This window comes from Heptranchias perlo, chromosome 2 (assembly GCF_035084215.1).
Source record: "Heptranchias perlo isolate sHepPer1 chromosome 2, sHepPer1.hap1, whole genome shotgun sequence".
Classification (NCBI taxonomy): Eukaryota; Metazoa; Chordata; class Chondrichthyes; order Hexanchiformes; family Hexanchidae; genus Heptranchias; species Heptranchias perlo.
The window spans coordinates 88,755,837-88,783,106 of record NC_090326.1 but is presented as its reverse complement, the minus strand read 5'-3'; the positions used below and the strand labels follow the sequence as shown (position 1 = coordinate 88,783,106).

Below are 27,270 nucleotides of genomic sequence, written 5' to 3'. Positions count from 1 at the left end.
ACAAAAATACTGTGGGTGACTGCTTGTCCAGGCTTGCCCTGCCTCGACTTCGCCTCCCCTTCCCCCCAGGACCTACCTGTAGGCCAGCTTGGTGTCGGAGCTAGCCGGAATTTATCAGGCCCCGACCGATGAGCTGCATCGGGACGTCTGATTGCAGCCTGCAGCTTGCCGCTTTTATTCAAATGAGACATATGGAGCAATCGCTTTTCTGACTTAACGTTCATTTTGAACTCAGGTCAAATATTTTCCCCCATGCCATTACAGAATATTATTATGTCAATCTGATTTGGTCTTCTTCCTTCGTCTGGGCTGCATTGTCTTCATCTTTATCAGGAGCAGTTTTGGTCACTTGGGCTCTTTGCCCGTGTTCTTACTTACATCCAGCTCAGAAGTGTTCTACTACCTTGGCTTACAATCCTAGAAGTGTGTGCAGAGAATATTTGATTTGAAAAGTAATTTAACAGAAATGGTCGGCCTTCTAAATTTATATCTTCTTGACACGGGTTTCTCCCCCTCCTATTTCTATTTCTGAGATCTATATTTCCTTGTAAGAAAAACCTTTTTGAAAATAGATAAATTGTGTTCCATTTCAGATGGGCAAGTAATTGGTGAGGAAATTGTTACTCAACTGTTACGAGATGATGATATATTCTCAAGTAATCGCAGTGCAAATTGCTGAGGCATTACTCACATTTGGGTCAGCTGGGTAAAGCAGTACAGTCCACTAGTCTTGATTTAAAGTCTCTTCTTTCAAATTATTTGAATTTTTAAGCACTAAATTTCCACTTTGCTGTGTCATTGTTGAATTTGAATTACTGGGTTATTTGAATTTTTTTAAAGTGCAGAAACAATTTTGAATTATCAGGGGAAGACTGTTATCCTATCAGCATAAACAGAGAATATATGGCAGTGACCTTCAGGGGGGTTCTCCCAATCGCTGCTGCAATTTTGGTGGAAAACCTTGAGAAGTGGCGTAAACGCTAGTCCTCTGGGACTTCCACCGAAGTTACATTGCGAGATTCTAATATGCAGAAAAATAGGGCTTGGTGACAAGGATTCTACCTTTGCTTAATCCGCCTATAAAGCTATAGAATATTGCATATGCCTGCTTGGTAATGATCAATGTAAACACACAATAAAACGCTTGATAATTTTTTATTTAATGTTTCAGGTAGAATAAATGTTATCAAACAGTAACCTCCTATAGAGCATGTGCCACATCTTTGTTTTAAATATAATTATTACTCAATAAAATTTGGATTTATTTCCCCACACAAAATTTTGGAGGTTATACATAAACATTGCTTTAATTAAAATAAAAGAAAATATACATAATTTAAAAAATAAAAAAAATGAAATATTATCTACAAATTAACAATAACACATTGGAATGAAAGAGAAGCACATTCTTTTGGCAGCTGCTACCTTCATTCAAAAACATGCAAGTAAACTGCTAAGTGAAACAGTAATGGGTTTAGTTTCATATGTGGTGACATCCCTTCACTGGCAATTCTCTTGCTCTTTTGAACAAGGCGAGAGATGTCAGCACACTGACCATTCGTACAATTAGTTTTTACCTTTTACAGTGTTTTAGTAACAGAAGTAAAGCTCCCAATGTCTTAAAAGAATTTCAGATTGTAAACAAGTTAATTCTGTTCCTTAGGTACACCGTATACCATGATCTAACTGCAGTAGCTTTGTCTCAGCAATTCCATTTAACGGCCTCATAGGAAAATTATACTCTGATTACTGTAAAACAAAATATTTCTGCCATAATGAATATTTTGTGTCTTGGCAAGTTCAGGTTTGCTTAACTCAAATGTTGATAATTTCCTGGAATGTTGATGCAAGAATACATTTAAGAGGACAATAAAATGTAGCATCACTTAGATCAATGATGAACAGCGTGACTTTTAATTTGCTCAATTACTTAGTTTTTGACAGTATTTCCTTCAGAAAAGCAATTCCTGTTTACTTTGTATCAGAAGGATAAAATAAACATATTTCGCACAAAGAGGAATGCTTATAAAATACTGGCAATGTGGCCTTAATAAATGGAAGTTTATTCACCTCACATATTTTATAGTTTTCTCAAACAATTTCACCTGAACGAAATGAACTGTGTGGCAACATTGATTTTTCTACAAGTTCGTTGTGTTAATTAGACTTGATTGGGATATCTGATTTTTGTGTTTGCTAACTGCAGTCTCTTTTCTTTCTCACATTTTGGTAATGATAATAAAGTAGCCAAAACATGTTGCCCTTTTAAAAGGAACAACAGAAAAACTGTATAAAAAGATTGAACTAGCAAAATAGCTAGTGGAGTGTTCGCACAACATAAGCACATAAGATCAGAACAATTACATATTTCAGAAAATTCAACTAGATGCCTATAAATACTGCAACTATACTGACCACCAACACATTTTACAAAATAGCTGCAGTGACTATAGACACACACATATGTATGTACATACACCCACTGAAATACTCTGATTTCATTCTGCCACAGTACAAAACTGTTGCAATCCATGAGTAAACAATATTAGTTTGCTCCTTTTCAAACTATCTATTTTATATTACTGAGGTGAGACACTTTAGTTAGAAAGAGGCTATTTCTAAGGTGACAACTGGTTAAGTGCATATCATGCAGCACTAATATAGTGCAAAGAAGTGCCTCATATTTAACAAGTGTTGTGGGCTATAGTCCACAGGCCATTTAGAGAGAGCATTTCATTAGGTGGAATAAACAAGGTCATAGTTTGCAACATTAATAGTTAGGTATGAGTATTTTCAGCAGCAATAGGTACGGGAGTAACTGGTTATTTTGTTGTTGGAAATACATATACAGTTTCATAAGTAATGCATGGAAAGGTAAGAAGGAAAAGGTTTAGGCTATTAATACCTTAGTGTTCAATTTCCCAGATGAATGGTTTTGATTTGTATTTCTTACTATCGCACTTTGCAGTTTTTGAGGATCATGCTGTATGAGAAGCCTAGCAATTCAGCTGTCCTTCTTGCTTTAATCTTTGACTTGTCACCAAGCACATATGTATTATTCTGTGCTGCTGCATCTACAATCGGCTGCAATAAGCAGTTGATGGAAATATAAATTTGCATCATTTTTGCATTAACATTGGGAAGCTTTCACTTTGAAACAGCTCTGGTCTGGGGTACGTAGTTTAAATTCTCAATCCACCATGTCTGTTCTTCTGGTAAGTGTGCATCAGGTCTGTGAGCAGTTGTCAGTTTTCCAGTTGACTCCTGTTATAGTTGGAAGGAGAACTTTCTCACATAGGCCATCATCCTTGTGTTTGATATAGAATTATTAGACAAAAGGCAATTAATACAAAGTTCAGCTTTACTTTTGAATTATAATGTAATTTGTGTCTTAATGTCTTATTGAGATAAAAGCAAAATTTGCTTTTGGTGCAGAGTAGGGTAGTTCTTTAGCATCATTTCAAAGGCTTAGCTTGTTACAAATAGGCAGCAGTATCATTTAAAGTCTTTTATTATACTGAGAATGACATCTTGTGGCATATTTTTCCATCCTTCTTCCTGTAAAAATGTCACAGTGCTATAGAATCTGAAAAACTGTCCCAGAATTCCCAAAACAACTGTAGACAGGACATACAGTACTGCACTTTAAACCTCACATTAATGAAGAAAGATTGGGAAAGATTCTTTAAGCATCAAGGGAGACTACATGTCAGCATCTCCATCATAAGCCAAGGTCAAAGGTTTCAGCTTGTTGTTTTGTTTTCTCTGTGGTTTCTTGGGTTTTTTGCTACAAAGAAGAGAGGACAAAGACTTAAGTTACTTATGGCATGCAAATATAACTTTTCACATGCTTTTACAATGTTAGAGGCATTATACACAGCATGGTATTAGGTTTAATCCCTGGACTAGCAAATCTCAGCTAGGGCAATGTTAGAGATACTGAAAATGGCCTTGTTGCTCCTGAGTTAGTGGCGGGAAATAACAGTTAAGAGTTATCTACAATGGCCTCTGCCAGCAAGTCAATGCTCGTGGACTATGGGTGAGGACAGAATCTGGCTCGGCAGTGATGGCCCATGGTCAAATACTCTGCCAAAACTCCTGGTCTAAACTCACAGATGAGGAGTTGTCAATTGGTCAAGACACCAGACTGTGTGATCTTCACCTGTGGAACTGTACCCCAGGAAGAGTCAGCACCATCAGGTGAGGGAGGGTGAAAATTAAATAGCACACATGATCTTCACAAGCTGTTCTGGAGTATAACAAGGTCCAACAGCAGCATCAACACCTGTCCTGGTGAAGGCATCTGTTTGGCGAAATCACGTCTGGTGCTTTGGCATTAAATTGACATTGATTTAATAAGCTAAAAAAATGAACTGGTTTGGTTGTTAAAATCGGTTTAATCAACTATCGCATTGTTTCAATCACTATCACTAAGGAGACAATGTTATTCAAAGAAACAATGAAGACCTCTGGTTATAAAAGCTAGAAGTATCAGACTGAGGCACAAGTGGTGTAACTCTGAGGTTGGGAGTCAAGGCAGGTGGTTTAGGTAGTGTGGAGGGAGCTCCAACGCCAAATTCCATCTTACCTTCGGCAACAACTGACCAGAGAGTGGTTGATATTCACCGGAAACAAAGAGTAAACACATTCTATTCCACAACAGTCTCATTTCCCATGTTGATGCGCTGTGACGTGTGAGAAAAGCAAACCATTCTTTTTTTACACACCAGATCTAAATGTGATCTAAAAGGAACTAGGACTTGTTCAGTGTGACAAAATACTTACTGCACAAAATTTAGAACATTCATTTCAGCAGAACCATTCTTGGCTTGATGTGTTTCGGAATTCGGCATTTAGGATATTTTTATCATGTTATGTTTACCATGAGCTTGTGAACCAAATTTTGAAAATCTACACTAGAAAATGAAGCTTGGAATTGTAAGTCACTTCTTGTGTACAGTACTGGCAGTCAGCTGTATGGAACTATAATACTGATACCTGTCCAAGCAATGACAAATTAAGGTTGGCACTATAAAATCTTTCTGCCATAATGTCAGTCAGAAATCAGTTAAAGACTTAAATGTCAATTAGTGGTTAGCACATGCAAGTGAAAAAGGTTAAAAAAATGATGATAGCATTGGGCAAAACTTAAGATTTCTTTCATCATGCTTATAAACGCACTTGGACCTACTTTATAAAGTAATTTTTGATTTAAATACAATTTAACCACAGGCCCTGCTGCAGAATGAGGATTTGGAGACTGAGGTGACATATGTTGTTTGATGTAATGGGTGTCTGGATCTCTGCAAGGATTAGACAGTAACCCTCAGCTCCACTATTCATTTAAGTGTTTCAATAATGATGGGGTGTATGCGTATGTGTGGATAGATAGATGGTTACATAGATAGATAAAGTACATGCACAACTGAGGCTTTTTTTGAAGACTAGCTTCATATTATATAACTGTTGAAATATTTACTCTGCAGACTTTAGTTTTTAATCAGGCTTGAAGGTGATTCATAATTCACAAAGAAAGTTGTACACCACAAAAAGGCTTCAACCAACTCTAAATACCATTTTTATTCATACTTTCAAAGGGAAACTATCTTGTATAAAATGTGAAAGTTCAGTAGTTTGCACACATACAAAGTCCTCACACTCAACTCTTCTGAAACCCTACAGAATAATTAATGGCTATGTCTGTATATTTCTATGGCATGGGACACCATCACAAACTTACCAGGCTAGATAGATCATAGAGACAATGAAGATTATTAAGACAAAACCTCCTGCTGCCACACCATAAACCCATGTTTTCAGCTGCCCATCTATAAAGCAAAGATACCTTGTTAACTCTTAACAATAAATATAGAGATGCTGTAATCTAAAACTGTGAATGTGGGCAGTAACCCAGAATCATAGATTTATTTTGACATACTTCTACAACACTTCAATATGGCAGCTGAGATATCCAAATATTTAGCAAAACAATCTAGTCTATACATTGAATCCTGTGCTGTTGATAGAATTATAGAATGATACAGCACAGAAGGAGGCCATTCAGCCCATCGTGCCTGTGCCAGCTCTTTGGTAGAGCTATCCAATTAGTCCCACTCCCCTGCTCTTTCTCTGTAGCTCTGTAAATTTTTTCCCTTAATTTATTCGCTGATGTCTTAATTTATCTTTAAAAAGTAATATAGTAACATTTTGGGCAGGAAAAGACCATTGGTTCATCTAGCCTACCCTTCCACACCTCCAATCAGGTTCCATACTGTGATTCTAGAATTAGTAACCCTGAATCCTAAAAGTACATACAGCACGATATGATTAATATGATCAATAGCACATATTGACATTAATTGTAGCTTCTTATATGTTCACTTCATGTTCAGAATACCATATAGCCTTTAAATGGGGCAAATGGCCACTTTATTCCATCATTCCTATTAACCAAATTGTAAGATATATAATATATGAGTAATGAGTTGGTGTCTGACTAAGTTCATAGGATGCCCATTCATTGGCATTAACTTAGTAGCATTTCATTCCTCCTCCAGCAGAGGTCAGTGTGGTAACATTACTTGATATTTTGCACAGCTATTTTTCGTGTATAAGATTGTGTAAGACGGTGTTTTCCTTTACATCTTATAACAAAAACATAATTAGAATTTGTAAAATTCCAACTTATAGTTTTTGGTTGTGTACAAAAATGCAAATAAAAATAACGTGTACTTGTCAAAAGCATAGCTGATTGTAACAGGAAAAGTACCTATAAGAAGATAAAATTGAATCAAAAATAAATTGATCAAGAGGAATGCGATATTAAAAGCTTTCTTTTGTACTGTAGAAGTTATCTGTCATTGTATGTATGTGTCTCTTTGTATATCTACATACTTTCACAGTAACTCTCTTCTTGAATGTTTTATTATGATCTGTATCAGAATATGATGTATATGAGTTCTCCAGTACATCAGAGGTTGTAGCACAGTACAAAGGATTGTAAGAAAGGCTAGAGTATGTACAAAGGTTATTGCATGAGAAACAGTTTGATTTCTGATTTTATGGCACAGGATCATCACTCACGATTGAAAAATAAAGTGCCGAATGAATAATACTGTACTGGTAATCTTGTTACAAAAGTGAAGTTGTTTTTTTATTTAACAGTTGACATAGCATTCTATTTTTTTGTACTTTGTTTAACGGTGAAGCTAATGTGAATTTGAAGTTTTTTAAAATAATAAATAACAGATTCAGTCGAGGATAACTTAAGCACAGATGACCAAATTAATACAGTAGAGATCCCTCATCCTCTCATTCAGTGCAGAGACTTACAATAATGGAGACAGAAGGCAATTAGTCATCTAGTCTGGGCGATCTTTTGTTTTTGTCTATCAGAGAGATAAGCATTACATGAGTCCTGAAGATTTGTAGCAATCTTCTAGATGTTTCAGGAGAGAGAAGGGATTGAGGAGGTAGGTTGATTAAGATCAATTGAAAAGGGGCAGATTTGCTGATTTTAATGCTCATCTTTTCTTGTTCTGAAAAATACCTATGTTTTTATAGGCTAACCTGCTGTGTGTAATGGATTGTGATGAGCTGAAGGATGGACTGCAGTGACCTAGAGAGCTGTGGCAACTGGGAGCAGAGACAGCAGCAGATTAAGAATTGGGTAAATCTATATGCTGGGTTGGACAAAGGATGTCAGCAGACTTGGGGGTAGGGAAGTGATCACGTTGTACCAGAGAGTAAACTTCAGCAGCTGAGGGTAGACTATGGGCAGGCAGTTGGGGTGAAATTGTAATAGATTGGTTAAGAAATCTCAATCGGATTGAGAGCAGTGATCACAGTGCTGAGATCACAGTGATCTGGAGTGAATTAAAGTAGATGGCAGCAGACTATGACTAGCTAAGGCCAGAGGTAAGGGGTGGGGGGGGGGGGAAGAGAAGGAGAGGTAAGGGGGGGGGAAAGAGAAGGAGAGGTAAGGGGGGGGGAAGAGAAGGAGAGGTAAGGGGGGGGTGGAGAGAAGGAGAGGTAAGGGGGGGGGGAAGAGAAGGAGAGGTAAGGGGGGGGGAAGAGAAGGAGAGGTAAGGGGGGGGAAGAGAAGGAGAGGTAAGGGGGGGGGGAAGAGAAGGAGAGGTAAGGGGGGGGGGAAGAGAAGGAGAGGTAAGGGGGGGGGGAAAGAGAAGGAGAGGTAAGGGGGGGGGGAAGAGAAGGAGAGGTAAGGGGGGGGGAAGAGAAGGAGAGGTAAGGGGGGGGGAAGAGAAGGAGAGGTAAGGGGGGGGGAAGAGAAGGAGAGGTAAGGGGGGGGGGAAGAGAAGGAGAGGTAAGGGGGGGGAGAGAGGAGAGGTAAGGGGGGGGAGAGAGGGGGAGGTAGGGAGGGAGAGAGTTAAGGAGAAGAGTAAGGGGGGAGAGGGGTAAGGGGGGCAGATCGGGGAGAGGGGTAGGGGTGAGGGGGGTAATGCTAAAGGGATCAAGGGATATGGGGAAAAAGCGGGAACAGAGTACTGAGTTAGACGATCAGCCATGATCATTTTGAATGGCGCAGAAGGGCCAAATGGCCTACTCTTGCTCCTATTTTCTATGATTCTATGAGGTGTTAGTGACAATTACAGTGACTGACTGGTGCAGGCTAGTTCAAACAGTTATGGTGGCTTATGCAAGGCATTATGGTGTATGGGAAAAAGATCATAGTGAAGAGACTATAGTAGCTCACAATGAATTACAATGAGTTTGTGGAAACGTTTCACTTTCCATGGCTTTGTGGCAGGGGAAAAGGAGGAAGGGTTTCTGGTGAACTGTATAAACCACGGCTTATAATCTTGTATTGGAGGTTAAGGAACCTTTACTGTTCCTCTGTACTAGAATTGTATAAATGCAGAGATTAGACAAGCGTGTAACAAAGGCATAGTGGTCTTAATGGGGGACTTTAACCTTCACATAGATTGGGAAAAGCAGACTAGCAACTGTCAGAAAGGCAGTGAATTTCTTGTGTGTGTCCGGGATAGTTTTCTACAGCAGTATGTCCTGGAGGCAACAAGGGGGCAAGTCACACTAGATTTAGTAATGAGTAATGAACCAGATTTAGTTAACGGCTTATCTGTGCGTGAACATCTATCCAATAGCGTTCATACATGATCAAGTTCAATGTAGTGTTTGAAAGGGAAAAAAGTGAATCAGCTGATAAGATTCTAGACTTGGGTAAGGCCGACTTCAATGGGATGAGACAGACACTGTCCACAGTAAACTGGGCAAATCTGTTAATGGGTAAAACGACTGATCATCAGTGGGAAATGTTTAAAGAAACATTTAACGAGATACAGAACCAGTTTATACCCCTGAGAGGCAAGAACCCTACTTGCCATAAAAAACAGCCATGGACAACGAAAGAGGAAAGGGACAGTATAAGATATAAGGAAAGGGCATACAAAAAGGCAAAAAATGGCACAGATCCTGGTGAATGGGAAAGATACAAAGATCAACAAAGGGTCACAAAACAGTTAGTAAGAGAGTATGAAAAGAAACTTGCAAGGGATATCAAAAACAATAAGAAGAACTTTTATAGTTATATTAGGAAAGAGGGTGGTCAGGAGCAGTGTTGGCCCCTTAAAAACTGAAAGTGGGGATATTGTCATTGACAATGGGGAAATGGCGGACATGTTGAACAATTACTTTGCGTCAGTACTTACAGTAGAAAAAGAGTATAGCATGCCGGAAATTCCAAGAAAACTAATATTGAATCGGGGACAGGGACTCGATAAAATTAACATAAGTAAAGCAACAGTAATGATGAAAATAATAGCACTAAAGAGTGACAAATCCCCAGGACCAGATGGTTTCCATCCCAGGGTTTTAAAGGAAGTAGGTGAGCACATTGCAGATGCCCTAACTATAATCTTTCAAAGTTCTCTAGATTCAGGAACTGTCCCTCTAGATTGGAAAATTGCACATGTCACTCCGCTTTTTAAGGGAAACCGGGGAATTATAGACCAGTTAGCCTAACATCTGTTGTGGGGAAAATGCTGGAGTCTATAATTAAAGATAGGGTGACTGAACACCTTGAGAATTTTCAGTTAATCAGAGAGAGCCAGCATGGATTTGTGAAAGGTAGGTCGTGCCTGACAAACCTGATTGAATTTTTTGAAGAGGTGACTAAAGTAGTGGACAGGGGAATGTCAATGGATGTTATTTATATGGACTTCCAGAAGGCATTTGATAAGGTCCCGCATAAGAGACTGTTAACTAAGTTAGAAGCCCATGGAATCGAGGGAGAAGTACAGACTTGGTTAGGAAATTGGCTGAGCGAAAGGCGACAAGAGAGTAGGGATAATGGGTAAATACTCACATTGGCAGGATGTGACTAGTGGAATCCTGCAGGGATCTGTCTTGGGGCCTCAATTATTCACAATATTTATTAACGACTTAGATGAAGGCATAGAAGGTCTCATATCTAATTTTGCCGATGACACAAAGATTGGTGGCATTGTAAGCAGTGTAGATGGAAACATAAAATTACAAAGCGATATTGATATATTAGGTGAATGGGCAAAACTGTGGCAAATGGAATTCAATGCAGACACATGTGAGGTCATCCACTTTGGATCAAAAAAGGATAGAACAGGGTACTTTCTAAATGGTAAAAAGTTAAAAACAGTGGATGTCTAAAGGGACCTAGGGGTTCAGGTACATAGATCATTGAAGTGTCATGAACAGGTGCAGAAAATAATCAAGAAGGCTAATGAAATGTTGGCCTTTATATCTAGAGGACTAGAGTACAAGGGGGCAGAAGTTATGCTGCAGCTATACAAAACCCTGGTTAGACCGCACCTGGAGTGCTGTGAGCAGTTCTGGGCACCGCACCTTCGGAAGGACATATTGGCCTTGGAGGGAGTGCAGCGTAGGTTTACTAGAATGATACCCGGACTTCAAGGGTTAAGTTACGAGGAGAGATTACACAAATTGGGGTTGTATTCTCTGGAGTTTCGAAAGTTAAGGGGTGATCTGATCGAAGTTTATAAGATATTAAGGGGAACAGATAGGGAGGATAGAGAGAAACTATTTCCGCTGGTTGGGGATTTTAGGAGTAGGGGGCACAGTCTAAAAATTAGAGCCAGACCTTTCAGGAGTGAGATTAGAAAACATTCTACACACAAAGGGTTGTAGAAGTTTGGAACTCTCTTCCGCAAACAGCAATTGATACTAGCTCAATTGCTAAATTTAAATCTGAGATAGATAGCTTTTTGGCAAGCAAAGGTATTAAGGGATATGGGCCAAAGGCAGGTATATGGAGTTAGATCACAGATCAGCCATGATCTTATCAAATGGCGGAGCAGGCACGAGGGCTGAATGGCCTACTCCTGTTCCTATGTTCCTAGAATAGAGTCTAAGTGTCTGCACTGTGGGAAACAAACCAATTTTATATTTTACTATGTTAAAAAAATCCTCCAAAATCAGGTCATTCCCTATAAGTAATGAAATGTGTGCCGAAAAATCTACAATCCACACAAAATAGTCTTTGGAGAAGACTCTCTCATGTAGACATTACAATTTGAAAGATAATGGGCGCTAAATTGGGCGTGTTTCGGCGCAACACGGCCTCTCTGACATCCAAGGTAGTGTCTTGGATGCGCACGCATGTTTCCTGCGTGACGTGCGCCGGACGCCATCTTGCTATAAGAGTTAGTGCAGGCGCAGATAACGAATGCTGGAATCATGTAAAGTAGGGAGAAAATGGCTTCAATTGCTGATTTAAAATGATAGACACCATTTTGGGACATAACGCTCAACTCTACGCATAGTCTTAACCCCGACCATCTGAAGGTGTCGTGGAGTGCCTGGAGGACCCCCACCGGTGCTATTTAAAAGGACCATGCAGGATTTACAGGTTAGTGGCTGGATTATTGCTTCTGGCTGCCGAGACATTTGTAACTGTTTTTGGAGATCTCCTAGACTGGAATACTAGGACGCAGGGACATAGCCTAACATTTAGAGCCAGGACGTGCAGGAGTGAAGTTAGGAAATGCTTCTACACGCAAAGGGTGGGAGACGTTTGGAACGCTCTTCTGCAGACGGCAGTTGATACTAGCTCACTTGTGAATGTTAAATCTGAGATTGATAGATTTCTGTGAACCAAGGGTATTAAGGGATATGGGGCTAAGTTGGGTTAGGTCACCGGTGCACCATGACCTTATTGAATGGCGGAACAGGCTCAAGGGGCTAAATGCCACTGCCACTTGCTGCCTCCTGATATGCGCCACCTTCTCCTGCAAGAAAACGGGACGTGTGTCTGGGTGATGTGCCTGTCATGGTTGAATAGCTGCCAGTGTGTGTGACCTGTGAATTGTGGGTGGGCGGCTTGAAACAGTGATAATGCGTAAGGGTGAGAGGAAGCATCTGGTTGGAGGATTTGAGTACTGATGCAAAGAGTTGGTATGTGGGTGATGGGGGGTGTAGTGCTTGGCGCAGTTGGTATGAGACCCCACTTGACAGTTGACCTCACTCACCTTGACCACTCATGTCAAAGCATTGATCTTCTTCCTGTACTGCATCCATGTTCATGATGCTGTGCGCCTGGCATTGACTTCATCCCCCGCTGCCTCCCACTGCCTTTTGGATATATGTCTGTAGTGCCTCTTTCCTCCTCCCCTCCCCCCGCGGATATAGGATGTCCCTCCTTCTGTCCAAGTCTTGCACCAAGATCTCATCAGCAGAGAACCTTGGTGCATGCACTCTCGCAGGCCTGGTACCAATTCAGATCGGCAGATTGGAGGATGTGGGATTTAGTAGTGTGCAATCCTTATTCAATGTTTTAACGTAACTCATCAGTGTGTAAACATAGGGATGCGACCTGCATCTTTGTTTTACGCGTGCGATGTCTCATCTCCGTTCAGACTCTGTGCAAACAGTAGACTGTTATTTTCAGCAAATAACAGGTACCAGCTCCTTTCAGAGATTTCTAAGAAACATCCTCCCTTTAAGAGATTGAGCCCCCCTGGTGGTGGAAAGTGCAAATTGCATTGATTCCATATGCAAGGCCTGGAAAGGAACACTGATTGCAGGTAAGTCCTTGGGTGGGTTGAAACTTGCGTCCTGCCTGCGCAGGGGCCATTGGGCGCGGGGTAATAGCACATCACACTACCTATGCCCAAAAATTGCCCTTATCTAATTTTTTTCCCCTTCTGACTTCAGGACTTTCATGCTATGATTTTTTAACTGCAGCAAATGAAAGTTTTAATTATGAAATGGGAGACTGGGTGTGTTGGAAGATACAAACTGGCTGCTGATTGACAATGTCCAAACATGTATGCTAAAAAATATGGTTGATATTTGAAGCAGTGGCAAGGTAAATCTGATTTTTAAAATGTATTTGTCACAGGTTCTTCAATGGCTCTTATTGCTTATCCAATGAGTAGTTGAGTTATACAGACCAAGAGGACCCCATGTCCAATCCCCGTTCTGTGCTATTAGAGTTTGCTGACTTCAGCTGGAGAAGTGGTAGGGCACTACGACTGGTTTCAGCATTATCGGCTTAGGGCAGGGAAAGTCAGCCAGAGTTCCTGCTCTGGATTGCGATCTAACAACCTCTGTCTGAAACGCATACGTGTGAACTTCAGGTCAGGGTAGGATCAGGCTCTGCTGCGATGCCCCTCCCCTCCCTCCTTGTTTGCAAATCTGTTAACACTCACAGGCAAGGCTCACACGTTAATAGTGGCCGTTTGTGAGTCTGTGTGGTGGCACCTCAGAAAGGAGTTGACACCTACTGGAGGGGAGAAGAGTGGCGATAAAGGAAAAAAGAATTAAATGTATTTATCTGGCATTGTTGGCATCTGTATTTTTATTTTGGTGGTATGTTAAATTGAATAGCAGCAAGTCAGAAGGGTCGTACAGTTGACTTTAGATATATCTGACCTTAGCCCAGAGACACAGAGGCCAGATGCAGTGCTCCCATTGCCAACCCAGCTGAGATCAGCTAACTTGGCACTGATCAAGGGTCGAAACTGGGACATTTCTGGTTTGCACAACATAGTATTACCCCATTTTAACTTTGGGAGAATGGTGTAAAATGGGCGATATCGAATTGGCCACCTGTAATACATACAGCCCAATTTTGCTTTCCACTGACTTCAATGGAAAGGTAAATTGAGCATGATGTAAAATGGGCAGCTAATTCGATATTGGCAATTTTACATCATCGCCCAAAGTTAAAATTAGCCCCTGTGTATTTATCCACAAAGATACTGGGTAAGGTGTCGGTTTCTGCTCATCAGGGTGGAAGATTTCTTCTGTTCATTAATTGTAGCAAAGGTCATCTTCCTCCTCCATGTGAAAATAAGATCAGTTATGTGTGAGACCTACTGCAGTTAAATAGCCTGCCCACACTCCAATGTCTAGACTCACACAGGAAGTTATTTGGGAAAGGTGTGAAAGAGAGGTTGGCACCATGGAACCACACTTCACCATGGGTCAGTGTTTTTAGATGAGAGGGGAAGAAAACAAAAATATCAAATAGCTTAACTGGCAAACACACATAGAACAGTTTTCTGTAGATTGGCTAATCCACTAACTACCTGGTTCTATTCGATTTGGATATCTCCTGTACACAGTGTGTAGGTAAGAAAAAAAACGTTCAGCTTAACTTTCTCTAGTTCAATCCGCAATCCAAGTATCCACAGTTAGTATTTGGGATATGAATTGATAATTAAAAGATAGTAACAGCTACACAGCCAGGAGTATACATCCAAAAGAAGATGATCCAGTTAGTAGCTGTAGATACTTGTTTATACAACAAACACACACACACAACAATACACTGCAGCATTTTATACAATCCTATTGGCATTCTGTCATCAGTGTAGACCTTCCAGTAAGTTCAAATTGTCATGATATTTAAAGGCTTAAATTACACCCTATGCTAAAAAAAAATTTCTATAGAAATAGGAGCGATAATTATTAATATGCAGAGATTTGCACAGATTGTTGCCTAATATCCTGAACTAACAAGAAGGGAATTAAATTGGGCATTTAAAAAACCATGCGTGTGAATAACGAACCGGTTAAGTCAATGCTGCCTGCTTTTCTGTGAAAGCATTCACTGGTCCAAAACTATTCTCTTGATGCAGCTGATTTTGTCAGTGCTTACTCAGCACATGTTCTACCCCAGCACTCGAGTACATTAAAAACAACTATTTACTGTTGGCTTTTAAGCCTCTACGCTTGTATTCACATTCCTGATATTCTTTGTGCTGACAGTCTGCAGTATTAGACCGTCAGTTTTGTTCATCAATTACTCACAGAGCTTTTGTCAGTCAATATTAGTTTCTATGCAGCAAGTGTTTCCATACAAAAACTCTTTGGGTGTGGATTCTTTGTTAGAACTGATTAGAGGTGCATAGCTGATAAGTTAACTTGTCTTTTCATTTTACAGATGCTGATTAACCTGTTGTGCATTTCCAGCATTTTATGTTTCTATTTCAGATTTCCAGCATTTGCAGTTTACTCTTTTTATTTAACTGCTTCATTAACTCTGGCAGTCAGTTCTTGTAAACTGCTGTCACACTCTTATTATGTTAGTAATAACCATTGGCTCTAATATATGGGAAATTATTTCAAGGAGGGATGTAGAGATAATGTTCTCAATGCCAAGAGTTTAGTATTCCACAATAAAGAGAAAATATTCATCTTAGGGTTAGTAGCAGCATGAAGAAATGTAGTTGTAAGCATTAATGTTAGGAGAGCTTCAAGAATGTTCCTATTCAAAACTCAGCAGTTTCCAACAGATAATTTAACAGTTTTATAATTCCATAGCATTTCTACCTTTCAATTCAATTTGCACAGTTGTCTCACTAAACAAAATGCTTATTAGCAACTTTTGAAAATACCATGCTGAAAACAAAACATTTTTTTTTAATCACCTACCAAAGTGACTTTGAATCACATTAGCAATGTTTGAGTCACATTTACTTTTTTACTCTGAATTGTCCTAAGTGTTTAGCAAATGTTTCTTTTTGGTCAGAAAAATATAAAACTCACATGTAAGCCATAGATTTAAAGATTTATTTAAATAAATGGAGGCCTGAGGCTTTTGAGCCTGACTTTTTATCTGACCTGCTCCAAAGGGCTGTAAGAACCATGTCCGTCCTGAATGCCCTTGTTTGTTGTCAGATGTTTGGGTTGGGTTGATAGCTCGGCTTGTCTTCACATCTGCTTTTTTTTCCTCCACTGAGGGGATCTCTAACACTGGAATCATGGTACACTGATCCAGTAAATTGTCAGATGTCACCACCTCTGTGTAACCTTCTTCACAGGCGCACACTGCAGACTAGATATGAGAAATTAAGATTTTACATTTTAAACAGTCATTCATTCAAATTGAGTGAAGATCGCATTTTAATAATACAACATTCTACATGAAGTGTTGCAACATTGAAAATGATGGAATACCACTGAATTCAGGAATTCCATACCGTCAGCAGCTAACACTTACCTCGGTGCAGTACGTATAAGGTTTAGTGCATGGTGGATTACATGATCTGTCGGCATAAGGTTGGTTCACTGCAGAGCAGCCACCTACAAGACAAACAATAAAATTTAATAACAGCAAATAATAAGCTTGCGATGTAATTTTGATTGTATCACAACTGTTATCTTCTCATCATTATGTTTTCAATATTAGGCCTGTATGCTTGAACGAGCAGCCATAGAACTTCATAAGTATACCAGTGATCTTAAACTGTCTGATAATACACAGAGAACATTCAGTAATAGCACACTGCTCAGTGGATACTTATGCCTAAGATCTATATCAGCCAGGAGACTGGATGGTACAATGGTTTAACACGCTCTTTGCCTGAGTCCAGCCTAGATTACGGGATGAAAGTTTTCTCTATTTGTTGATGATAATGGTCCCAAGTGGAACAGTTCCTACAGATTGGAGGGTGGCAAATGTAACCCCACAATTTAAAAAAGGAGGAAGAGAAAAAACAGGGAATTACAGACCAGTTAGCGTAACATCAGTAGTGGGGAAAATGCTAGAGTCTATTATAAAAGATGTGATAACAGAACACTTGGAGGGCATTAACGGGATTAGACAAAGTCAGCATGGGTTTAGGAAAGGGAAATCATGCTTAACAAATCTACTGGAGTTTTTTGAGGATGTAACTAATAGAATAGATAGGGGAGAACCAGTGGATGTGGTGTGCTTGGATTTTCAGAAGGCTTTTGATAAGGTCCCACACAAGAGGTTAGTGTGCAAAATTAAAGCACATGGGATTGGGGGGAATATACTGGCATGGATTGAGAATTGGTTGACAGACAGGAAACAGAGAGTAGGAATAAACGGGTCTTTTTCCGAGTAGCAGGCAGTGACTAGTGGGGTACCACAGGGATCATTGCTTGGGCCCCAGCTATTCACAATATATATCAATGATTTGGATGAGGGAACTAAATGTAACATTTCCAAGTTTGCAGATGACACAAAGCTGGGGTGGAATGTGAGCTGTGAGGAGGATGTAAAGAGGCTCCAATGCGATTTAGACAAGTTGGGTGAGTGGGCAAGAACATGGCAGATGCAGTATAATGTGGATAAACGTGAGGTTATCCACTTTGGTTGTAAAAACAGAAAGGCAGATTATTATCTGAATGGTGATAGATTGGGAAAAGGGGAGGTGCAGTAAGGAAGGCGAATGGTATGTTGGCCTTCATTGCAAGAGGATTTGAGTACAGGAGCAGTTATACAGGGCCTTGATGAGACCACATTTCGAGTATTGTGTGCAGTTTTGGTTTCCTTATCTGAGGAAGGATGTCCTTGCCATGCAAGGAGTGCAACGAATGTTTACCAGACTGATCCTGGGATGGCAGGGCTGACGTATGAGGAGAGGTTGGGTCGACTAGGCCTATATTCACTAGCGTTTAGAAGAATGAGAGGTGATCTCATCGAAATGTATAAAATTCTAACAGGCGTAGACAGACTAGATGCAGGGAGGATATTCCTGATGGCTGGGGAGTCCAGAACCAGGATATGTGGTATGCCATTTAGAACCGAGATGAGGAGAAATTTCTTCACTCAGAGGGTGGTGAACCTGTGGAATTCTCTACCACAGAAGGCAGTGGAGGCCAAGTCATTAGATGTATTCAAGAAGGAGATAGATATATTTCTCAATGCTGAAGAGATCAAGGGATATGGGGAAAAAGCAGGAACAGGGTACTGAGTTAGACGATCAGGCATGATCATTTTGAATGGTGGAGCAGGCCCGAAGGGCCGAGTGGCCTACTCTTGCTCCTATTTTCTATGTTTCTATGAAATATGCTTGGGTACTCCCAACCTAATTCTGAGCGGCTATAGGTACATTGCACAAATTATTCCTAATACAGTATTAATTTCATTCAGCAAGGTCATAAGGTTTGCTGGCGTGGAAAGTGGAAAATTACAATGGTGTAATTTTGATATTGGAGTTGAGGCCTGATATTGGGACAGTGTAAAGGCAGCTTGAGGTAAGAGTGCTTGATACTGACACTTGGGTGCTTTACTCGAAAAATTACACTGTTTGCCAACTTTAAATTTTGATGAGCATAAAAAAAAATCCTATGCTGCCATTAAAGGGGAAAAAGAATCTCATTGTATCACAAATTGAATGTTTGTAATGAAAGAACGGAAAATAGATCAGAATGTTTATTTTTTTAAAATTACTTTCCAAAAACATGCTGCGTACAGAAAATGTTGCACTATGTATGCACTAATCATGCTTGTGTAGTAATACTGGCTGTTTATTGTGTTATCTTCTCCTCAGATACTTGTAAATGAAAGTAAATTTAAAAAGTAAATACTACTCATCTAACTATGAAGCAGAATGAAGGATGGAGAAGTTAGAGTGAGGTTACAGAGATCTACTATCCTGGTGCTGGTGAAGGAGGGGGAGAGGAAGGAGATGGTGGAAGCAATAGCTCCAGCCGATTTTTGTCTGATAACCAAAATATGAAAAATAATTTCCACCCAGTGTGATGAACTGTAGCTATAGAATCATAGAGATTTACAGTCCAGAGGGAGACCACTCTGTTTATTGTGTTGGTTTTCCGAAAGAGCTTTTCCAATTAGTTGCATTCTCTGCCTCTTTTCCTTAAGCTTTTAAACTTTTCTTTTTCAAATATTTATCCACTTCCCTTTTCAAAGCTATGGATTTTGTTTCCACTACTGTTACTCGCAGGGCACTCCATGTCCTAACAATCCTTTGTGTTGAAATGTTTCCTTTATCCTCTCCATTCATTCTTTTGGTGCTGATCTTACATTTATGTCCCCTAATTGTTGACTCACTAATCAGTGGAAATAGTTTTCTTTCCCCATTTACCTTGTTAAAAACCCCTTGTAATTTTTAACATTTGTGTCAGGTTTCCTCCTAATCTTCTGTATTCTAGTGGAAAAAGCCCCAGTGTCTCTAGTCTCTCCTCATAAGCAGGGATAAAAGACTTTAGTTATCACTTTGGTAAGGATCTTCTGTACCCTCTCCAGGGCTCTGACATCCTTCCTAAAGTTGCCTGACTCACTTCATCCTACTCTTCTATATGCCACAGAGTAGAGGGCACTGCAAGTCAACAAGAGGAAAGAAACACTTCACAGGACCCCTCCAGGAAAGCATGGACAATGGGTATATCTTCCTAGTGCCTTCAGTACCTGTGACATTTATTCCATCTGACCTCTGACACCACACTTCTCGGTATGATCCCGTCCATGCACCAGCCAACCAAGTGTATTCATAACAGTAGCCACCTGTAAGAAACCATTATAAGCAATAATGAACTGAGTGTATAACATGCCAGCCTGCAGTACGAAACATAGAAAGATAATTCCCGAGACTCCCATTTGGTCTAGGCGTGCTTCTCATCTGCCTGGGGAACACTGCAGGTTAATATTGGAGGCAATGGGCAAGGGTCGAGTTCTGAGAGGGTATGTAACCTAATCGTTTTTAACTGCCCACTCGCCCGGTTTCCGCCGGGAGGGCAGGGTTAAAAATAACCTCGCTATCTCAAGCCAGTTTTCCCCAGTTCAGCAGTACTCTGAAGCCATCAGAGAGAGAGAAGCAGGAGATCTTGTGGAAGAATAGTTATGGTCAGGGACCTTGTTTTAGTTCCAGTTTTACACTGAGTTTCAGTGCATGGATGAGATTAGTTATTCTATATTTAAAGAAGGAATAGCTATGTTCTGAATATTACCGTAAATGCATTTCTTCCTGCTGTGCTCGTACCTATTTATCATTAATACATTTGTTCTGCAATTATAGGTCTACTTAAGTGTTTATTCTACTGTTTTCCAAAAACAAGGTGGGGCATTTGATATAACCAGGAAGCTGATATACAGTGACACGGGTTTCCGTTTGACCCTTGGGCTTGCTATAATTACCCAAATATTGGACATGTAAAGGCATACTCTGACTTGTAGGAAGTGAGGGCTCACCTACAGGAGTTGTGCTTGGTGCTGAGAAAAGAAACTGAGTCAGAACCCAAAACTGTCAGACATTTTGGTTCCAATGCAGAAAGACACAATGCGAGTGCTAATTATTCTACTATTGGTAATGTGGGTTTAGAATGATTATACACTCATGGTCAGTGAATTTATCCAGTGAGTAGCTGAGCCATACAGCAAGGAAGGTCTCCGGTTTGATCAACAGTCTATATTGAGTTAGCTGATCACAAGTGGAGCAGCTGTAGTTCCTGATCGGCCTCTGATGGAAGTGTGTGGTGTGTGTTTGAGATTGGGCTTGGCTGCAACAGTGGCCCCTCCCCGCCGCTCTGGTCAAATAGCTTGTCGACACTCACTACCTGGGCTCACACATGAACTGGGTCAGGTATTGGAGGGTGCCTGTAGAACACATAATAACAATAGACACTGTAGTGTAGAGGTTATGGTACTGGAATGGCCATCGAGAGATTGAGAGTACAAATCCCACCATACCAAGTTGTGAAATTGAATTCACTTAGGTGTTTGCTTGTGAACTGGCACAGGAAAAGTAAATAACCATGAAAGCTGCTGGATTGTTGTTAAAATCCAACTGGTTCACTAATATCCTTCAGGAAAGGGAATCTGCCACCCCTTTCTGATTTGGCCAGCAGGTGAATCTACTTCACATTACATGGTTGACTCTTAATGCCACTCTGAATTGGTCTAGCAATCTGCTCAGTTGTCAGCCCAACTAGGGATGGGCAATAAATCCAGTGTTGGCCCCATCCTAACAACATGCAGGAGTCAATGCCTTCAGGAGAAGAGAAAATGGGCAAAAAAAAATGGAATGTTCAAAAAATCCAGGGGGAAGAAAAACTTTTTTTACGCAGAGAGTTGTAATGATCTGGAAAGCACTGCCTGAAAAGGTGGTGGAAGCAGATTCAATGGTAACTTTCAAAAGGAGAAATTTGCAGTGCTATGGGGAAAGAGCAGAGGAATGGGACTAATTGGATAGCTCTTTCAAAGAGCCGGCACACACAAGATGGGCCGAATAGCCTCCTTCTGTGCTGGATGATTCTATGGGCTCGATTTTAAAAGGGTGGCAGGATGGCAGCTGTGAGGGGGGGGGGGGGTTTAATGAGCGCACGGCACACCCGAATAATAAAAAACTTACCGTTCCCCACGCGATCGCGACTTAATTGGTGCTCTTTAACCTTGTTTCCGGGTTTGCCGTCCGAAAGCTGCGCACTGGGCGGACTGCACACCCGCATGACAGGCAGTCAGCTGGAGTGCCTGGATTTAAAGGGCCATTGCTCCAATGGATTTTGCTGGAGCAAAGAGACAGAAGACCCAATGGAGCAGCACAGGAGCAAGGCTGCTCCAAGGTTTAATGATGCCTCACTTCAGCTGTTTTATGCCGGGGTGAGGAAGAAGAGGGAACTATTTTACTCGGCCGACAGGAGGAAATGCCCTGCCTCTGCCTCAAAGCAGGCCTGGTTCGAGGTGGCAGAGGAGGCCACCAGCAGCAGCAACATCTCCCGCACCTGGATCCAGTGCAGGAAGCGTTTCAATGACCTAATGAGGTCAGCAAAAGTGAGTACACTTACTGATTCTCCTGCATTCCGTGGTGCACATCAATCCCCCCGTCCCCCCCCATCTTATTCTGCACTGCCAAGACTACCCCATCACATCACTCCTCACACCCACTTAAGGCTCATCCTCAACTTACCTGCATTTCCTGAGCACTTCCACACCTCCCCATTTGTGACCCCACCACTACCACTCACCCCAATCCTGATCCAACGTGATGTCTCTGTCTCATAATCACCCTCTGATGCACCTCTTTCACGATCAGCCTCACCCAAAGCAATGCATTCATCAATTGGCCACTTCACCATCACTCACTCACACGTCTGTACTTTCTCCCCTTCTAGAAGAGAGCGCAAAATGCACGCGAGAGGGCGAGGACTGGAGGGGGGCCGCAACAAATAGTGGTCCTCACAGAGACGGAGGAGGAGGCCCTGCAGATCGGCTGCACCCTCGAGTGCCTGTCCGTCAGGGATGTCAAGACTGGCACCCCACAAATGTCTGGTGACACAACTTTAACATTCATCACACACAACATGAATTGAAACAATGATGGTATGTTGAACACCTCGGTGTGCTCATCGCAACATGACACTTCTGTGATGATGCTTAATATTGCCTTCTGTTCTCTTACAGGTCCTTCAACGACGGCCTCTGAGGGCGCACCATCACATCTTAGTGAGCCATCCACCAGCGCAGATACTCACACCTTGGTGGGTCCTAGTAGTCAGTTAGTTGGGTTGGCACCTGGTGAGTCACCACGCACAAGTGAGCATGAGCAGACACTGGTGGCAGGGGCAGCTGTGGAGAGTCCGTGTCAGTGGGTACACTCCTCTCCAGGCTCTGCTCAACTGGACGCAGATGCTGAACCCCGGGGGTCATCCTTTGAAAGGAGAATGATCGAGGGACAGCAGCACATTTGTGAGGTACTGGAACAGGTGCCACGCACACTCTCCACAGTATCGCAGAGGATGGAGGAGTCCAACTCTGTGCTGTAAATTCTATGTAACTCCAATTCTGTGCTGTAAATTCTATGTAATTCTATGTAACTCCTGCATTAGTGGAATGGTGGCACAGGTACAGGAGGGAATCTCTGAGATAGTGTCACAGGGACGTGAGCAACTGTCTGAGATAGTGTCGCACGCAACTGCTGAAATATCTGAGATAGTGTCGCAGCTAAGTGCGGGAATGTCTGCGATGGAGAGAAGGCTACCCTCCGTTGAGCTTCAAGCACGGCTCACAGATGAGCACGTTCAGGCCCTGACAATGGCCATTCGGACTCACGGTGAACAACGTTCTGCCGCCTTAAACAGGCAGACAGAAACTTTACAACTGGGCTTCTAACGCATCATACATGTCCTCCAAACCGTTCTCCAGCAATGTGGTAGGGGTGATGTGGACCTGGCCCAGGAGAGGGATGATGGCAAAAGGGGACATGGAAGTGGGGAGGCCACTCAAAGTGCTCCCACGTCTCACCCGTTGCCCCCCTCTCAACCAGTACCCGCAACACTGCCTCCTCTCCAGGTGGTCGAGTCTGCCCCTGCACAGGTGCAGGTGGAGCAGGCTTTGGAGGGGCCATCACGGGCTCTGAAACCCAGAGGGCGAAGGCCAAAAGCATCTAAACAGTCCGGCCATGGACATGAGCAACCTGCTACTACCTCTGCTGCAGCTGCAGGAGATGCACCACGTTGAAGCAGTAGGAAGAGAAAGGCTAAGGATGTGTGATCATGAAGGGTATGCACAAGGGTGTCTGACAGACTGTCATATTTTTCATTTATATTTGCTTTTTGTTAAAGTCACATTAAATGTTATCACTCTCACCACTACTGCCACATCTTGCCCATTCTTGACTGACTTTTGTGATAGTGCCCTTTCGTGTGCTTCATCATGAACGGTACAATACTTGATGCCACCCAGTGGGTCACTTTACGGTGGGTGTATGTGTAGTTGCAGGATGGTTTTGTGCAGGGAGGAGTGGGGGGCTGGTGTTGGCGCTGGTCTTTCCAGGTGGTGTGAGGACTGGACTCTTCTCATTTTCTGATCTTACGAGAACTGTTCACATATTAGTGACTCCCTGGCCTCACGAACAGCCAGGTGAGCTGCTGCTCTGCCCATGGGTTCGTTGTCCTCCTCCGCCTCTTCCTCCTCAATGTGGATGGTGGATGACAGCATGGGGCCTCCTCAACCGGTACCCCTCTCTGTTGCGCCATGTTGTGCAGGACACAACACACTACTATAATGCGACCCACTCTCGCTGGTGCATTTGAAGCGTTCCCTCAGAACGATCGAGGCACCGACATCGCATCTTCAGCAGTCCTATTGCATGTTCAATTATAGACCTGGTGGTGATGTGGCTGTCATTGTATTGACACTGTTGCTCGCTGATGGGGTTCCTCAGAGGTGTCACGAGCCATGTCTGCAGGGGGTATCCCTCGTCCACGAGGAGCCAGACCTTAAGGATGTTCAGTGCGTGGAAGAGGCCCAGGATGTTGGATTCCCTCAGAATGAACGAATCGTGGCAGCTGCCAGGGAATCTGCCGCACACGTGAAGAAATCTTTTGCGGTGGTCACAAACGAGCTGAGCATTGATAGTGATACTCCTTTCTGTTGATGAACAGTCCTGGCTCTTATGGAGGTGCTCGGATTGCTATATGAGTGCAATCAATTGCACCCTGTACTCATGGGAAGCCAGCCACAAAGTGGAATCCCACTGCCCTCTCTGTCTGGCTGAGGTCATCCATGGGGAAGTTGACGTATTGCGAGGCTCTGCGAAACAAGCCGTCGGTGACCTGTCTTATGCACCTGTGGGCAGATGACTGAGAGACCCCGGCAATGTCCCTGGTGGTGTCCTGGAATGATCTGGAGGCGAAGAAGTTGAGTGCAGTGGTGACTTTTACTGCAACGGGTAATGAGATGCTGCCAGACCCAGTCCAGGAAGCTGAGTCTCGGTCTGTAGACCCTCTGGCGAGGGTAGTGCCTCCTACGACGGCGCTCCCTCAATTGTTCCCCTCTGTGCTCTTGTGCAGGTGCCTGTGGCGCAGTATTGTGTTGTGGAGCTCCAAGTGGCAGAAGTGCATGCTGTGCCTGGCGAGAGTGGTGATATTGCTCATCCTCGGATGTAGTGGTGAATGCGGCCATCGTGCCCCCCCATCCTGATGGTGTCAGTTTGAGGGGTCCGAAAAGTTGGTAAATATGTGTAAACAGAACAATTCTGAGTGCGAACCAAGAATTCTCAGTCTAAACATAAAGATCTCCCAGCCAAAAGTTTGTCTGAGAGAACTGAGTGCCCTGCTGCAATAACTGACCTTTTATCCCCATCTGTCAAACAGGCCAAATGTCCAAATGGCTGCTGGCTGAAACACGACTCGTTCCCCATGGCGTGTTTCACACAGCACTGGGAACGCTGAGGCAGTGTTGAGATCGCTTGCCTTCACTCTAAATTAGATTAATTTACATTTCAATTCCTTGAAGTACTTGAGTTACTTGTTTAAATATCGTCCCGCCTGCTTTAATTGCCAGCAGGACTTCCAGGTTCGGGAACAGCGCGCGCAGCCAGATGACTCTGGGTCGTGCACGTTGTTAGGCGTGTTGGAGCCGGGATTTCTGCCTGCTTCTCAAAAACCCGATTTTCTTCGCTCCCCCTGCCCCCAACATACCCGCAGTTCCAGTTTAAAATCGAGCCCTATAATTCGAGACAAATTTTAAAACAAACCGCCCAAGTAATTAGAACATGATGTGATATCATCAAATCATTTTATTTCATAGAAGTTAGACGAACACTAAAATTTGACTGAATAATTTGCCAGTGCCTCAGGCTCAACTGAGTCTTGTAGGTTCCCTTTTTATACAGCTTACCACTGAATATTTTAAATTGCAAATGATTTAGTAAAATTATGTTTCATGGCAGATTGGTTTGGTAGGCAGGGGTACATTAATGTAAAATACCTGCAGTCTAAAGAACAAAACTAAATTTTTTAATGATTTGCCATGCAGAAGGTTGAATTTGTCAGCTCAATGCCTCAGTGCACTGTGATTACAAAAGTATAAATAGCAATGAGGACATTTACATGCAGCCTTTACTGCTTGTGAAATTCAAATGTATTTATATACTTCCAGACATAACCAGAAGGTGGCAGTATTCATTTACAGTTACAAGTCATGAAGTGACCTGCAGATAAATGATGCCACAGGCTTGGTAAAGGGAAACATCGCGAGGAGTGTTTTGCGAGTCAGTGATGTCAGTGAGGAGAAGTCATCAGTTTGTATATAGTCAGAAACAGGACCAAGTACTGATAAAGCACTTCCTCCACCTCGACTCCAAACCAATCTGAATGGTCATAAAATTGTGGGAAGTGCACACCTGAGTTCTGATTTGTGCTGCCAGCAGATAAGGCCTCCCTATCAACAGTGCAGATGCACAACATTTGACTGAAATTACATAGAATTACACTGAAGTTACAGAAACAGGCCATTCGGCCCAACTGATCTATGCCAGTGTTTATGCTCCACATGAGCCTCCTCCCACCTTACTTCGTCTAGCCCTATCAGCATATTCTTCTATCCCTTTCTCCCTAATGTGTTTATCTACCTTCCCCTTCAATGCATCTATGCTATTCGTCTCAACCACTCCATGCAGTAGCAAGTTCCACATTCTCACCACTCTCTGAGTAAAGAAGTTTCTCCTGGATTCCTTATTGAAATACATGTCAGGTTGGCTCAGCTGGGAGCTCTCTTGCCTCCTAGTCAAAAGGTTTTGTATTTGAGCCCCATACCAGTGTTGGAGCTCATAATCTAGGCTGACACTTCAGTGCAGTACTGAGAGAGGGATACATTATTAGAGGAACCATCATTAGATGAGATGTTAAATCAAAGTCACATCTGCTGTTCCAGTACTTCAGGTGGATATTAAAGATCCCATGGCACTATCCAAAGTCAAGTACACAATTTTCCTAATGACCTGGGCAACATCTCTCCTTCAATCAACACTATAAACAGATTAACTGCTCATTCATCTCATGGCTGTTTGTGGGACGTTGTTCGTGCAGATTGGCTATTGCCATGGTAACAACAGTCACAGCTTTTCAAAAGTAATGCATTTTGTGAAGCAGTTTGAAATTTTTGATGTGATAAGGGCTATGCAAATACAGGGGTTATATTCTATATTATCAAACATCATTAATATGGTTCATTTCTGCTCCTCCAATTGCTCAGTGAGTACATGAACTGAAGCAGTCGGGTGGGGCAGGGTTACTAGCACA

The 27,270-nt window shown here is 42.1% G+C and overlaps 1 protein-coding gene across 2 annotated transcripts in view; it reads right to left on the bottom strand.

The window, feature by feature from the left end:
• Window positions 1-1,156: 1,156 nt before the first annotated feature.
• LOC137341081 (thrombospondin type-1 domain-containing protein 7A-like) overlaps window positions 1,157-27,270 on the bottom strand; it is a 368,227-nt gene continuing 342,113 nt past the window's right edge. For both annotated transcript variants that reach the window (XM_068003999.1, XM_068003992.1), the window contains 5 exons: window positions 19,661-19,756; window positions 16,481-16,563; window positions 16,102-16,315; window positions 5,741-5,828; window positions 1,157-3,787 (listed from right to left, as the gene is read on the bottom strand). In XM_068003999.1, coding sequence (XP_067860100.1) covers window positions 3,703-3,787; window positions 5,741-5,828; window positions 16,102-16,315; window positions 16,481-16,563; window positions 19,661-19,756 — 566 coding nt within the window. In that variant the 3' untranslated portion in view covers window positions 1,157-3,702. The remainder of the gene's footprint in view (window positions 3,788-5,740; window positions 5,829-16,101; window positions 16,316-16,480; window positions 16,564-19,660; window positions 19,757-27,270) is intronic.